The sequence below is a fragment of the Loxodonta africana genome, chromosome 13, assembly GCF_030014295.1.
Source record: "Loxodonta africana isolate mLoxAfr1 chromosome 13, mLoxAfr1.hap2, whole genome shotgun sequence".
NCBI classification, from domain to species: Eukaryota; Metazoa; Chordata; class Mammalia; order Proboscidea; family Elephantidae; genus Loxodonta; species Loxodonta africana.
The window spans coordinates 36,726,464-36,742,347 of record NC_087354.1 but is presented as its reverse complement, the minus strand read 5'-3'; the positions used below and the strand labels follow the sequence as shown (position 1 = coordinate 36,742,347).

Genomic DNA, 15,884 nt, shown 5'->3' with positions numbered 1-15,884 from the left:
GGGGAAAAAGATGACTAGGTAAGAAAAAAAAAAATTTATATTCTATAATTCAAACCAAACCACCATTAACATTTTTGTGCACATTATTTTCTTTCATTTTAATTTGACTTATATATACAGATCTCGTTACAGATACAGATTTATTTTCAGATTTTTTCACTCAATATTGTATCATAGTTTCCTTTTGTCATAAAAAAGTCTGCGTTAACGTAATTTTTTGAGTTAAGGCCTAATTTACACACGGTACAGAGGTGCCTCAGAACAAAGGCCCGGTGATCTACTTCTGAAAAATCAGCCGCTGGCAATGCTGTGGAGCACAGTCCTACTCTGACACACCTGGGGTCACCATGAGTCAGAATCGATTCAATGGCAATTTTTTTTTTTTTTAATATAGTAAGAATTTCCACTTTGTAGTGTACAGTTCTGTGAATTTTGAGAATGCTAGAACCATGTAACCACTATAATCAGAATATAGAACAGTTCCCCCAACTTGGAAAATCTCTCCATGCCCCTTTGTAGTCAGCCGCTCCCCTCGCATCTAGCCCCTGGCAACCACTGATCTGTTTTCCAGAATGTCATTAAGATGGAGCCAGCCGTACTGCAGGCGGCCTTTTGAGCCTGGCTTCTTTCCCTCAAGCACAATGCGCTTGAGATTCATCCATGTTCTTGCGTGTATTAGTGGTTTGTTCCTTTTTATCACTGAATAGTATTCCATTGTATGGAAGAACATTGATGTAATTCTAATGTTTATAAAAATTCATTGCAGGTAACACCATGTTTTATTTATGTGCCCCCATTATTCTTTTTAAGGAGCCCTGGCGGTGCAATGATTAAGTGCTTGGCTGCTAACCGAAATGTCGGCAGTGTGAACCTACCAACAGACCTGGCGATTTGCTTTTGTAAAGATTACAGTCTAAGAAACCTTATCATGCCATTTTCTGTCCTATAGGGTCAGTATGAGTTAGAATCAACTCAATGACAAACAACAACATTATTGTTTTACTTTTATACTATCATAAATACCAACACATTGAAAAAAAGAATATCTTTATGTATAAATCATTGTTATTGTCTTTGATAATTGCCTTAAGGTAGATTCCTAGAATGGGAATTACTAAATTGAAGGCTATGAATTTTTTTGAAATATTTTTATTGTGCTTTAAGTGAAAGTCTATAAATCAAGTCAGTCTCGCATATATAAACTTATATACACCTTACTAAAAAACTACATCCTCCCATTTACTCTCCCCCTAGTGAGTCATCCCGCTCCCTCCTTCCTGTCTCTCCTTTCGTGACCATTTTGCCAGTTTCTAACCCTCTTTACCCTCCCATCTCCCCTTCAGACAGGAGATGCCAACATAGTCTCAAGTGTCCACTTGAGGCAAGTAGCTCACTCCTCATCAGCATCTCTCTCCAACCCATTGTCCAGTCCAATCCATGTCTGACGAGTTAGCTTCGGGAATGGTTCTTGTCCTGGGCCAACAGAAGGTTTGGGGACCATGACCGCCTGGGTCCTTCTAGTCTCAGTCAGACCGTTAGGTCTGGTCTTTTTGTGAGAATTTGCGGTCTGCATCCTACTATTCTCCAGTTCCCTCAGGGGTTCTCTGTTGTGTTCCCTGTCAGGGCAGTCATCGGTTGTGGTCGGGCACCATCTAGTTCTTCTGGTCTCAGGATGATGTAGTCTCTAGTTCATGTGGCTCTTGCTGTCTCTTGGGCTCATAATTACCTTGTGACCTTGGTGTTCTTCATTCTCCTTTGATCCAGGTGGGTTGAGACTCATTGATGCATCTTAGATGGCCGCTTGCTAGCGTTTAGGACCCCAGATGCCACACTTCAAAGTGGGATGCAGAATGTTTTCTTAGTAGATTGTATTATGCCAATTGACTTAGATGTCCCCTGAAGCCATAGTCCCCAAACTCCTGCCCCTGCTTTGCTGACCTTCGAGGCATTCAGTTTATTCAGGAAACTTCTTTGCTTTTGGTTTAGTCCAGTTGTGTTGACCTCCCCATATTGAGTGTTGTCCTTCCCTTCACCTAAAGTAGTTCCTATCTACTATCTAATCAGTAAATACTCCTCTTCCACCCTCCCTCCCTCCCCCCTCTCATAACCACAAAAGAATGTTTTCTTCTCAGTTTAAACTATTTCTCAAGATCTTATAATAGTGGTCTTATACAATATTTGTCCTTCTGCAACTGACTAATTTCACTCAGCATAATGCCTTCCAGGTTCCTGCATGTTATGAGATGTTTCACAGATTCATCACTGTTCTTTATTGATGCATAGTACTCCATTGTGTGAATATACCACAATTTATTTATCTATTCATCTGTCGATGGACACCTTGGTTGCTTCCATCTTTTTGCTATTGTAAACAGTGCTGCAGTAAACATGGGTGTGCATATATCTGTTCGTGTAAAGGCTGTTATTTCTCTAGGATATATTCCGAGGAGTGGGATTGCTGGGTCGTATGGTAGTTCTATTTCTAGCTTTTTAAGGAAATGCCAAATTGATTTCCAAAGTGGTTGTACCATTTGACATTCCCACCAGCAGTGTATAAGTGTTCCAATCTCTCCACAGACTCTCCAACATTTATTATTTTGTGTTTTTTTGATTAATGGCAGCCTTGTTGGAGTGAGATGGAATCTCATTGTAGTTTTAATTTGCATTTCTCTAATGGCTAATGATCAAGAGCATTTCCTCATGTATCTGTTAGCCACCTGAATGTCTTCTTTAGTGAAGTGTCTGTTCATAATCTTTGCCCAATTTTTAATTGGGTGGTTTGTCTCTTTGTGGTTGAGTTTTAGCAGAATCATATGGATTTTAGAGATCAGGCACTGGTCGGAGATGTTGTAGCTGAAAATTTTTTCCCAGTCTCTAGGTGGTCTTTTTACTCTTTTGGTGAAGTCTTTAGATGAGCATAGGTGTTTGATTTTTAGGAGCTCCCAGTTATCTGGTTTCTCTTCGTCATTTTTAATAATGTTTTGTATTCTGTTTATGCCTTGTATTAGGGCTCCTAATGTTGTCCCTATTTTTTCTTCCATGATCTTTATCGTTTTAGACTTTATGTTTAGGTCTTTGATCCATTTGGAGTTAGTTTTTGTGCATCGTGTGAGGTATGGGTCCTGTTTCATTTTTTTTGCAGATGGATATCCAGTTATGAAGGCTATGAATATTTTTAAGACCCTTAATACATCTTAGGGTGTCATTAAAAAGTATTTCCTTGTATTTCTTTCATTTCGGTGCTTTTTTTTCTTTTTTAAAAAATTGCCATAAAAATATAGATAACACAAAATTTCCAATTCTTGTATTTCTTTATGTAGTTCATAAGAAGCTTGACCTAAACCTCCACTTGTTTTTATAACCCTCTTTCCCTCTGTCTTTTTTGATATTGTCATTGCAGAACTGGCCCAAAGTTTCAGTGTAGTCAGCAAACCTTTGAAATTCTAAATCATGGAGACCAATCAGGAAACTTCTCTCTTCTTGGTGAAGATCTTGGAGGAGCTGGACAGCAAGCAAAACACCGTGTCCTACCAGGACCTGTGCAAATCCCTGTGTGCCCGCTTTGATCTGTCGCAGCTCGCCAAGCTGAGAAGCGTGCTCTTCTATACGGCTTGTCTCGATCCCAATTTTCCAGCCACGTTATTCAAAGACAAGATGAAATGCACCGTGAATAACCAGCAATCAAAGAAAATCATGGTGGCCGCGGACATTGTGACTATATTCAACCTGATCCAGATGAATGGGGGAGCCGCCAAGGAGAAGCTGCCTACCAGCCGCCAGAAAGTCCGCAAGAAGGAGTCGTCCTTCGAGTCGTGCCGCTCGGACACCGAGATCTGCCATGTGGCCGAGTGCGAGCCCCTGAACTGCGAGCTGAACGAGCGGCCTTTCAGCCGGGGCTACCCCACCCGGCAGTCGTCCAAGTGCCGGAAGATGGACTGCAAGGACTGCCCGCAGTTTGTCCCTGCGTCCGAGCCCAACTTCTTGTTGGGTGTCAGCAAGGAGGTGAAAAACCGAGCGGCATCCCTGGACAGGCTGCAGGCCCTGGCCCCGTACTCGGTCGGCAGCCCCCAGCCCTGCGAGATGCAGAGAACCTATTTCCCCATGAACATTGAGAACGAGTCCATTTCGGATCAGGACTCCCTGCCCATCAACCCGGGCATCAAGGAGACTTTCATTTCCAACGAGGAGCCTTTCGTGGTCCAGTCCTGTGTCCAGAAAAGGAACATTTTCAAAGAGGACTTTCACAATCTGATGACGGTGTCCCCGGGTTTGGTATGCCCCGCTAGTAAAGCAGAGGGTGAGCATGGGGAGCCCCAGAGTCGAAAGGAGCCTCACAAGCCGCCCTTCTTTAACCACAGCTTTGAAATGCCCTACAACAGCCAGTACCTGAACCCCATGTATTCTCCGGTTCCTGACAAAAGGCGGGTGAAGCATGAAAGCTTAGATGACCTTCAAACGTCTACGTATTTCGGTCCCACCCCAGTGGTGGGAGCCCAGGAAGCCCGGAGGTGTCCCGGGAGGCCAAGCAAGCAGACCCCCTGGCCAGCCAAAAGCTGGAGCCTAAACACCGAAGAAGTCCCTGACTTTGAACGGTCCTTTTTCAATAGAAATCCCTCTGAGGAGAAGCTCCGTTACCCCAATTCCAGCAGCCAGTCCCCCAATTTTCCAGGCCCAGACAGGCGCCAAGCTTACCTCTCACCAAAGGAGCAACCGCAGATGCTGCCTGTTGGCTACGCAGCAAAAACCAACGGGCTCAAATCTAAAGAGATCCCGTCCCCCGTGGACCTGGACAAACACGAACCGGTCAAAAAATTTAAGGACAAGAGCATCAGCTGCACCAGCGGGCAGCTCAGCTCAGACACCAGTAGCGTGGGCACCCAGACAGAGCAGCACGCGCTGGAGCCCAAGAAATGCAAAGACGTGAGCGCCTCCGGCCAGGGCAAGTACAGCGACAGACACGCCATGAAGCAGTCAGACGATGACTCGGAGATCGTCAGCGATGACATCAGTGACATCTTCCGCTTTCTGGATGACATGAGCATCAGTGGCTCCACCGGGGTGATACAGTCGTCCTGCTACAACAGCACGGGGTCCTTGTCTCAGCTTCCTAAGTCAGACTGCGACAGTTCACCGGAGCACAGCCTACCCAAGATGGCCAACGGGGTCCCCAACAGCAAGGGGGACCAGGGCAACCGGCCTGAAAACCACCACCACTCGGAAGAAGAGCTGAAGACCAGCGTGTGCAAACTGGTGCTCAGGATCGGAGAAATTGAACGGAAGCTCGAATCGCTGTCCGGTGTCCGCGAGGAGATCTCCCAGGTCTTGGGCAAGCTAAATAAATTGGATCAGAAAATGCAGCAGCCCGAGAAGGTGAGTGTGCAGATCGATCTGAACTCCTTGACGAGCGAGGCTCCATCCGACGACAGCGCCTCCCCGCGGATGTTCCGTGCGCACAATGGCTCCCACGGACCCAAGCTGGAGAACAACGCCGACTGGTGCTGCTCTGACGCGAGCGGAAGCAACAGCGAAAGCCTGCGTGTCAAGGCCTTAAAAAAAAGCCTCTTCACCAGGCCGTCCTCTAGGTCCCTGACCGAGGAGAACAGTGCCACGGAATCCAAGATCGCCAGCATCTCCAACTCCCCCCGAGACTGGCGCACCATCACCTACTCCAACCGCGTGGGTCTCCACGAGGAGGAGCTGAAAGACAGAGGCCCCGGGGACAATAAAGATTGGCATCGAAAATCTAAAGAGGTAATCTATATTTAAGTTCCTGTAATTGGCCACAGGCTTTACAATAGCTCTGGTGTGTTTCCAAGCCTTGAACAGCGCATGCCAAAAGAGAGAGCAGTGTGCTAGTTATTCAGCCAGACTTGGTGGGCTTTTCAGGTTAGAACAGGGAGGACGGCATTGGCCAGTGGTTTATTCTGCCACGTTGTCAGCCAGCTAGCAGGAGCCCATGCTGCGAAGATGCCAACAGGACAAAGTGTGGTTCAGATACTGAACAGGTGTGTGAGAATGGATTTTCATAAACTGGGGGCTGTGTCAGAGGTTGCAAGCACCGTCAAGGATATTTTCCTGTCCTTTCTGAAATAGCAGGGTAGTGGCAAGGTAAACAAGGAAAATGGCTTAAAAGCAAACCAGCTAATATGTCCTGTATAGGTACATTGTTGCTTGAGAAAGATCGGTTTGAAATGACTAGCACAGAGTTGCTAATATCTGGGCTGAGTCTCTCCATAACCCAATCTTAGCCTGGCCTGGCCATTGAATCTGCCATTGTGAGTACTTCTCATTCTGTTGCCTTCTGTAACCCCATTTCTCCTCCCTGAGACTGGACTCTGCTTCTCCCTTTCCTTCTGATTGGAAGTTCTCATGCTGTCACTACCACCTCTAGACTGATGAATCTCAGGGCAGAGACCACCTTTAGTCCCATATCTCAGGCTACCGAAGGCCAGTTACCCCTGCATGTCTCATCCATTGTCCAAATCTACAGGATCCAAACCATACTTTTCTGCTCCTTCAAAGCCAGCGTTCCCTCTCCCTGTCTGTATTCTGGGGTCGCCATTCTAGAAACTCCCCACACTGAAGAGGCAGCTTGGGCCTTTGACTTCCCTTTGGCTCTCTCATATCCAGCTTAGCCCCTGAGCCCTGTGGATTATTCTTTTGTGATATCTCTTGCATCTCTGCCTTCCTTTCTATTTAACCACCCATCTCCCCTCTTCCATCCCCCTCCCCCCACCCCCCACCCCCCCACCCAGGTTCTTTCCACATCCCACCTGGAGTTTTGTGACACATTTATAACTGGTCTCCTTCACTTACCTTCCCTAACCCTCCATCTCATTTCATTGATCACTGCTGGGCTCACTTTCCTGAAACTCTACTCTCTGTAGTTGTGTGGAGCCTCCTATTCCCAACTCTTCCTTGGCTCTCGTTGACCTCAGGGAAAAGTTCACGACTAGCCAGGATTTTAAAGCCCCCCATTCTCTGGCACCTGGGAATTGTACTGCTTCTCCCCAATCAGTTGTCAAGTCAATTCCTCGAGCCATCAACCTTTCAGTGAGCAGCCCAGAGCTTTAACCATTTACAGCATCCAGCAACTCCTTCCTCCTCTGGCTCTGTTACAGACTAGGCCCTTGTCTACCTTGAGGAGTCTACTTGTTTCCCCCATATATGCTGTGCTCATTAATTTAGCAATTCATTCAGCAAATAATAATTTAGCATCTATTATGGCCTGGCCCTATGCCACTTTCAAATCTTTCTTCACAGGAGTCCTTCACGAAGAATGCTTTGTTCACCTTCTCTGTGCTGATCTAAGTCTTCTGTTCCCATCAAGGCCTTTCAATTCATATGTCTCTGCAGGCTTTTTTAGGAATTATTGCTGGTCTGTGATGTTTAGCCTTTAATCCTCTTTGCGCAGAGGTAGTAGAGACAATCTTCTAGTTAAAATATACATATATATATAATCTGTGTGTACTGACTGCCAAGTTAGAGTGTTAACTCCTTGAGGGGAGTAACAAGGAGGTAGACATGGGCAGCAGTTAAGCCTTCCATCTTAGAAGTGAGAATGGGTTCAAATCCCGGCTCTCCCTTACTGTGTGACATTGGGTCTGTCTTGTAACCTCTCTGACCAGTTTCCTCATCTATAAAATGAGGTTAATAGTAGTTACAACATCAGACTATTACCGAGAAGATTACATGAAATCATGCTTGTGTAGCCCTGAGCATAGTGGTAGATACACAGTCAGCCCTCGATTCATTGTAATTGTAGGTGCAGTGGCTGCTGTTGTAGCTAACGTTATTGCCACCTCCATCTGCTCCTTCAAAGCCAGCAAAGCCAGCTTGGCACGGGTCCATAAATGTTGGGTAGTGGTGATGAGCAGAATAAATAAAATCAGTGGAGCTTCTTAGAAGATACTTGGCTTTGATGAGTTAGGAAATAAGCAATAGCCTTCTTTTCTTGTTTGAGATAGGCAATGTTTACCCTGATTTCTCTGTATCAGTGTTAAGGGGTCACATAGATGGGTACTGACCCAGTCTTGGTGATTCAAGGAGTGCTTCCTAGAAGCAGTGACATCCATGTGGAGATCTTAGGGCCTAATAGAAGTTAGAAATATAAAGTATCAGAAGACCCCTATTGTAACAGTGTTCACTGAGAATAGTTGCCCGATATGTGGCTCAAGGACTGAGAACACAAACCATTCTGGCTGTGCTAGGCACTTTCCTGCCTCCACACCATCGTTTAGACTGTCCCCTTTACCTTGAAGGCCGTGCAGATGTCTCTGAAGGGGAACCTTCTGCATCCTGGAAAAATCACTAGAGGCTTCCAACCTTTACTTTCTGGCTTGGCTTCTTCCTTCCAGGGAAGCAGCATAGTGCCCGTGTCTTTTCCTCACCTGTACCAAGTACAAACAGGTAGAAGAAAAAGGGGCAGTAACATGTCAGTGCACAGAGAATCTCTGAAGCCAGATTATCAGGTAAAAATCACAGGTGTACTCCTTACCAGCTGTGTACCCTGGGCCAGGTTATAGAATGTTTCTGGACTCAATTTCCTTACCTGCACAATGGGGTTAATAATGGTAGTGAGGATTAGATAAAATCACCTCTTCCTGGGACAGAAATATTAGCACTTGCTGGTATTATTAGGGAGTCCCTAGGTCGTGCAAACAGTTAAGCACTTGCTTATTAACTGAGAGGTTGACGGTTTGAATCCACCCCAAGACGCCTCAGGAAGAAAAGCCCAACGACCTGTTTCTGAAAAGTCACAACCATTGGAAGCCTTAGGCACCGTTCTACCCTGAGCCCATGGGGTCTCCATGAGTTGGAATCAGCTTGAGGGTACCCAGTTTAGTTGGTTGTTTGTACTGTTATCATTGTAATCTTTTTTTTTAGAGAATTTTCCACCATACAGGGATACTTCCTATTTGTTTTTCAATAAGTGCATTTGCTACCTGGATGTCAGTGTGGCCTAGTGGTAAAAGCTGGTGCACTGTGAAATTGCGCTGTGAAACCAGATGGCGTCTGTGCCGCTTTTTGGGACATTTCTGTGCCCCTCCGCAGGCAGACAGGCAGTACGACATTCCCCCGCAGCACCGGCTGCCCAAGCAGCCCAAAGACAGCGGCTTCCTGGTGGAGCAGGTGTTCAGCCCTCACCCCTACCCCGCCTCCCTCAAAGCCCACATGAAGAGCAACCCTCTGTACACGGACATGCGACTGACAGAGCTGGCCGAGGTGAAGCGGGGCCAGCCTTCTTGGACCATCGAGGAGTATGCGCGAAATGCGGGCGACAAGGGCAAGCTGACAGCTCTGGACCTGCAGGTGAGCCTTTCTCTGTCCCAGGGAGGGGGGAGCCTAGCCACACCCTGGCAGGTGCCAGAATGGATCATGGATGGTGTAGACCAGCCCGCTCCCCCACCCTTCAGCTCCCTGGGCCCCCTCCGTGGAATTCTCGATTTTAGTAGGTGGTAGAGCAGAGATTTTTTACAAGGGGGTTGTTGTTTTGCTTATTTGCTTTAAAACATTTAGCAGTGTTTTCTTTTCTTTTTTTCGACATCTGATTTGCTAAAGATGCATTTAAGACTCCGTACCAAGTGCAGATTCTAGTATTTGCTCACAAGACCTGAGCCAAACTGTTTAATGCAATACAGGCTGATTTCTCCTTCCATATGTAGCACGTGGGATAAGCATATTTGTGGGAGCCAAGCTATGGATTATGTTTCCATATGGAGCAGCCCCAGGTAAGAGCCATCCCCAGAAGCTCTGTGAATGAAGTTGTGGCTGGAGGGCATGTGTTCTGTTCACCCACAGGAAGGGCTGGGTTCTGGCCACACTTTTCTTTTGGTGGGCAGCTCCGCCTGGTTCCATTACCACCACGTCTGTCTGTGTCCTCACATCCCTGATGGAGCAAAGCAAGTCCCCTGCCCCCACCTGAGGGCCTTGTCTTGTGCACCGTGAGGCCATATCCCCGAGGGTGCCGGCTTATACGGCCCCAGGACAGCCACACCACTTAAAGTGCGATTGGGGAGAGCCACCTGCGAGGTCAGGGTGGCAGAGCTCCCTGGAAATCGCCTTGCTGTAAAACAAAGAGGGCTGCAGACCACAGGCAGTGCTGTGTGGTGGAGGGAAGAGAACCACGGATTCTGGCAGCACTGGGTTCTGAGTGCTCCTTAGCTTTGTGACCTGGAGCTGTCATGTCACCTGCTGGAGCAACGGTTCCCTAACTTGTTGAATAGGCATGATAACATCCAACTTACAGAGTCAGTGTGAGAATTGAAAATCATGTACTCAAGGCACCTGACATTGAGTCCAAAAAACCTGTTGCCGTCAAGTCGATTCTGACTTATAGTGACCCTATAGGACAGAGTAGAACTGCCCCATAGGGTTTCCAGGGAGCACCTGGGGGATTCGAACTGCCGATCTTTTGGTTAGCAGCCAAGCTCTTAACCACTGTACCACCAGGTCTCTGGACATTGAGTAGGCACTGAAAAAGAAGGTATTGGGGGCTGACATTTTGATGCTGAAATCAGCGGCCTTCATGTGGTGCTTTTACATCGGTCTTTCAGCTCAAGCCTCCATGGCCTGTGAGGCAGGAAGTGCTAATGTCCTCTCCATTTTACAGATGAGATGGAGGCCCTAGAAGCTTAATAACTTGCCCCAGGTCAGATAAGTCTAAATTCATACTGGACCATCAGACAGGAAGTCTCATGTTCCTTCTCTTCTGCTACCTCTCCACCATTTTTTTTTTCTGTTGATGGAGTTTAGTAACACGTCATGTCATAAAAAATGATTGAAATGACATTTGTTTAGATCAGGGTCTAGAGGACAGCAATTATGGGAAGGGACAATTCTAAAAGGCCAGATCCTGAAAGAGAGGTTTTCGGTGGCAGCTGGGGCCTCCCTGAGCCCCTCCGAGCCCCTCTTACCTCTTGCATGTCACGTCTCTGTGTGGTGTGCTGCATGTCAGTTGTTCCTTTAGGTCACTTCCTCTCCCGTCATCTTCCTGCTGGCAAGCAGGTGAGACAGGGATTTGATTCTCCCCCAGGTGGTTCCCTGTGCAGTTCTGCCACGGGTGCCACCCTGCACTCCCTGGGCATTCGAATACCACGCACAGCAGGCAAGTCCAAAAGGCAACAGAGGCATGAATGGTTTAGCTGGTGGAATAATCACTATTTCACCAGTATCACGGAATGAGTTTGAAAGGTTCAGATGAATTTAATGAGCCGTGGATTGAGATACACCTTTTAAAAGTTTGGACAGAGGTGGGGAAGGGAGTTGGGAAATTTTGCCCCTACAGATACATGAGATTTTAACGTGCCAATGTTTATAAGCACAAAAAAATGAATAAATTTATATTTAAAAATTGGGTCACAGAGCTTTAGGTAACATCACTTAAAAATGCAAAAAAAATATTGTATCTGTTTGCATAAACTATGCAATAGCCTTGGGAGACTGTTTGCAGAAAGCCAACCAAGCATTGCAAACTGGATAGAGGCAGGAAAGTGCTGCCTTATTTCTTTCTGTCTCTTTCCCAGAGACCCAAGCGCTATCTTGGTGCTGCTTCGGCGTCTGGGCAAGCTCCTCGGGGTCCCTTGGTGTCCAGATACAAGTTCACTATCAGTGGTGACCACTTGGGGGTGTCGCCAGAAGTGCGGGCCCTGTTTTGATTCCCAGTGTTTGGCAAGCCTAATTAACAACTACGTACGCTGCCCTGTGTCCCTTGAAGCCTTGATATGATCTACCTCTCTGCTACTTGGTGCCATTAGAGCTTGCAGTTATTGAAAAAAGGCTAATTAAAAATAGCTTATTTCACAGGCTGAATCCCAGCCCATAAAGTGTATATAGCTATGAAAAGCAGCCAGTTTCTTTTTATCTGAGCCGGAGGGAATAAGGCAGAAAATGTGAGGTGCTAGTTACACACTGTTTACCTTCTGGGAGGGCCCTGGGAAGATTGAGGAGAAGAGGAGTCTGTTTCTAGCCCCATGGCCAGACCCTTTCTTCAAGGGCACCAGGATGATGCTAGTCCAGTCCTCCACCTGAATCCCACTTTTGTGGGCACATCACCAAACTCCTGCAGACCTGTCTCCCAACAAAATATGCCCCTCTTGGGTCCATCTTTCTGTTCTACAATGTCCATTGAATTGCTGAGGGCCTTTTGTGCCAAGGGGAGCAGACTGGTTCTTTCCGTGGAGGGCAGAGCTTCAGGGGCGGGGGATGTGGCTCAAGCATAAGGACCACGTTTTAACAGCAGAGCCAGGCAGTAGCATGACTTCTCTGGGCAGCCCAGGGGAGAACCATGGCTCCTGAGACCCTGGCAGAGGATGCTGTAGCAGGAGTTTCCTGCAAAGACTGCAAGTTGGACAGAGCCTTCTGCACTTGAAGGCCTTTTCCAGCATTGAGAGTATCCTGATTCCCATTATGGGTGTACTGGGTGGCCAGCACTGCTTTCCACCCTCCAGGTAACATGAAAAATTTCACAACAGTCTTCAAACATTGTGCCTCAGTGAAGGAAGGAACCTGGCGAGATTTCAGTGACCCAATAAATCCATTTTCCTTCCCTTGTACCATGTTGTGTAGTATGTACTAGAATGGGGGTAAGCAAGCATTTTCTGTCAAGGGTCAGATAATAAATATTTTAGACTTTTGGGTCACAGGGTCTCTGTAGCAATTACTCAACACTGCCAGTGTAGTAAAAAGCAGCTATAGACAATTTGTAAGCAAATGGGAATGGCTGTGTTCCAATACAACTTTATTTATGGACACGGTAATGCAAATTTCATATGCTTTTTATGTCACAAAATATTCTTCTTTTGATTTTTTTCAGTGCTTTAAAAACATAAAAGCCATTCGTCACTCATGGGTGTGCAAAAACAGGCAGCAGGCCAGAGTTGGCCTGTGGGCTGTAGTCTGCCAACCACTGTACCATTAGCCACAGGAAAGCAATAAAGAAGCCAAAGGGGTCCCTGGCACGTGGGTTGTCAGTTGCCCAGTGGGAAACAGATGGCACACTCAAAGGGGTAATGGAAATGAGTTAATGAAGGGAATGTTCACAGTGATATGGGCAGGATTTAGGGGACTATCAAGAGCTGGGGATATAGCCAGGTATCAACACCAGTGAAAAGCTGTTGCCACCCTTCCCTTGGGCCAGGGGAAAGGAACTTCTTCTGATACCCACCAAGACCTATGGGAGCTGAGCCACTGCCAAACTGCCCAGCAGGGAGGGAGCTGGGGGAAGAAACACTCCAACTGGGCACTGGAAGGGAAGGGAGCCACATGATGGAAAGCCATGGGGCACCAAGCAACGCCGAAGAGAGCAAAAAAAAAAAAAAAAAAAAGATGAATCTGGAAGAGCAAGCAAATTAAAATAATCAATATTCCACCAATAACATGGTATGGTTGAGTTTTTTAATTGTGAAGGATTGGTTTGTTAATCCTCTTGGTGTGTGCGTGTGTGTAGTGTGTATATGAGAGAGGTTTTTAACCAGCCCGTGTTTATAAGCATTAAACAATGCAAGAAAAATTTCAAAATGGATATTTTGTATGTCTCTCAAAGATTTAGGTGACTTCACTTGAATTGCAATGTACTGTTGCTTTTATGTGACACTTGCATTATTAAATGCTTGCCATAAAAGGAGAACATTGTCTTTCTTCGTGGAAATAGATTATGACCATCAATGCGGAATGGAATTGATGGGCAATCCAGGTTAAACATGATATTTTTCCTGCAGACGACTCATTAATCTCGGTGAGCTCGGGAGACAAATGTCAGTGGTGGCTTTCCTTTTGGGGAAGCTGCACCAAGTCCGGAATCACAGCCAAGCACACCTGGCCCCGGGATGCTCTGTGGTGGGTTTGTGGACCTTGACTTTGAGCGCTGGCCTAGCCGACTTAGATGAATGTTTGAAATGGAAATATTTTATGTTTTGTTTGAATTGTTTATCTTGGAGGTGCCTTTGATTTTCAGCGAAGCTTTTGCAAGTAGCTGGGAAATGAATCAGAATCACATAATAAATGACCTTGCTCCGAGCAGATATCATTCAGACCTATTGGTAGAGAATATTTTTCAGTGAGTTTTCTGCTTCCCTTACAGTGAGGCCAGCCTGTCTGAAAGGTTGATTATTTTCCACTATGGTCTTTCACCTTCTAGTTGGGAACTAGGTGCAAATCTTTGGTTGTGTGCCCTTGTTTGTCTTGGCCTCATTTGCTTGCCTACAGAGAGAAGACCTGTGGGTTTCCCATGTCAAAAGCTTCATGAAGTCTGTAGGAAGGGAGGGGACATTGCAGTCTGTGATCGGTGGGAACCCAAGTCATTGGTATCCTGTCTCAGGCCCTGGGCTTATGGACAATATTGTATTATATCACATGCTCATCTCAAACAACAGCTGTAGCCCACTCTTAAGTGTTTCAGGACTGACAATGTCAGAACCTCTTGGACATGATTTCATGTCTTCACCATATTTCTAACATCTCTTCACTTCCAGGCACAAGAATCTTTAAACCCAAACAACTTAGAATACTGGATGGAAGATATTTATACTCCAGGCTACGACTCCTTGCTAAAACGCAAAGAAGCCGAATTCAGACGAGCCAAGGTCTGCAAAATAGCAGCTCTGATTGCGGCTGCCGCATGCACAGTCATCCTGGTCATTGTTGTGCCCATCTGCACCATGAAGTCCTGAGTCGATGGACACAGTATTACGGACAGCTTAGGGCTACCAGTGTCTTCCCGTGTTTTAAAATCTTGCGGCAAAAGTCGTAACCGTTTGTTGAACTAAAGACGAAATCTTGGAGACTTTTCTGAAAATGCTGTAGGTGGTCTTCAGAAAATATACATTCTAGAGAGAAATCTACCTACCTATTAGCTTTGACTTAACTACTTTGATGCATTTTTAGAAGTGTAATATTTTTTTCCCACCAAAAGAATGTAATGAACTACCAGTAGATCCAAAATTAATTTCAAGCAAAAAAAAAAAAAAAGAGATTAATTGGACTCTTCCCATTTTGATGAAGTTTTACGGTGGGGAATATGCTATACAGAATATATTTAATACATTCCTCTTTGGGGGAAGCTAAGGGAGATGGCAAGATGAGAAGAAAAAGTAGATGTTCTATTTTCCTGAATGTTCTTAGATGGTTGTTGGTAAAGTAGTAGAGATGTATCCATAAAGGATGTTATTTCTCTGCTGGCTTGTTAAGGGCTACGGACTCTTCATTCTTGCCCTTCTGTCACTGGTATGGTCCTCACTGCAGATCTTCATGGAAACATTCTGGACCTTCTTCCTTGTGCCCTCAGTAGGAAGGAGCTAGACTGCCAAATCAGGAATGACATCAAGTGTGTTCTCTCTGCTTAATGGGCCAACGTATTCAGGCCAGACTTCCCCTCCTCAGCCCCAAGGTGTTGGGGGCCTGCTTGCTAACCATGTAAGGCCAATATTTGAAAATCATGGCTATCCCAAAGGATCTCCCTTTCTGCTTTGGCGCGTGGCACCACTCCTTGGTTTCCTGTCTGGTACCAGATGCTCTGCTTCTCACACATGAGTTGAAGAGTTTGAAATTTGTCCTTGTGCCTTGAAGAGTAGAAACAATGGCTAAACTTTGACTTTCGAGCCATAAACTATGGTTTCCGTGCACCACTAATGATAGCCATTTCCCATGGCTTTAAAAAGATGTCGAAAGCTTGTCCAATAATATGATAAAGGCACCGAGGTGTTCTCACCTACCCCAAACACATACTCCAGAGTTTTGAATACCTGTCAGCAGTGCAAAAAATATCTCTTTAACCATTTATCTATCTACATGTCTATCTAAATATCTGATTTTCATTGATTGTCTTCTCTGTTAAATAACTTGGGAGCAAGGTTTCTCCAGTGTATAGGAAGCAGTTGTAATTTCAT

The 15,884-nt window shown here is 45.9% G+C and overlaps 1 protein-coding gene across 1 annotated transcript; it reads left to right on the top strand.

Moving 5' to 3' along the window:
• Nucleotides 1–2,488: 2,488 nt before the first annotated feature.
• On the top strand, nt 2,489–15,664 carry MINAR1 (membrane integral NOTCH2 associated receptor 1). The gene is made up of 3 exons (XM_064267210.1): nt 2,489–5,751; nt 9,055–9,312; nt 14,472–15,664. Exons 1-3 carry the CDS (start codon nt 3,451–3,453, stop codon nt 14,667–14,669), a joined length of 2,757 nt encoding a protein of 918 aa, XP_064123280.1. The 5' UTR covers nt 2,489–3,450; the 3' UTR covers nt 14,670–15,664.
• The last annotated feature ends 220 nt before the right edge of the window (nt 15,665–15,884 follow it).

Coding starts and splice junctions, on each gene's coding strand:
- MINAR1 (XM_064267210.1), top strand. CDS start 3,451: ATGGAGACCAATCAGGAAACTTCTCTCTTCTTGGTGAAGATCTTGGAG. Junction 5,752..9,054: donor GGCATCGAAAATCTAAAGAG/GTAATCTATATT, acceptor GCCCCTCCGCAG/GCAGACAGGCAGTACGACAT. Junction 9,313..14,471: donor TGACAGCTCTGGACCTGCAG/GTGAGCCTTTCT, acceptor CTTCACTTCCAG/GCACAAGAATCTTTAAACCC.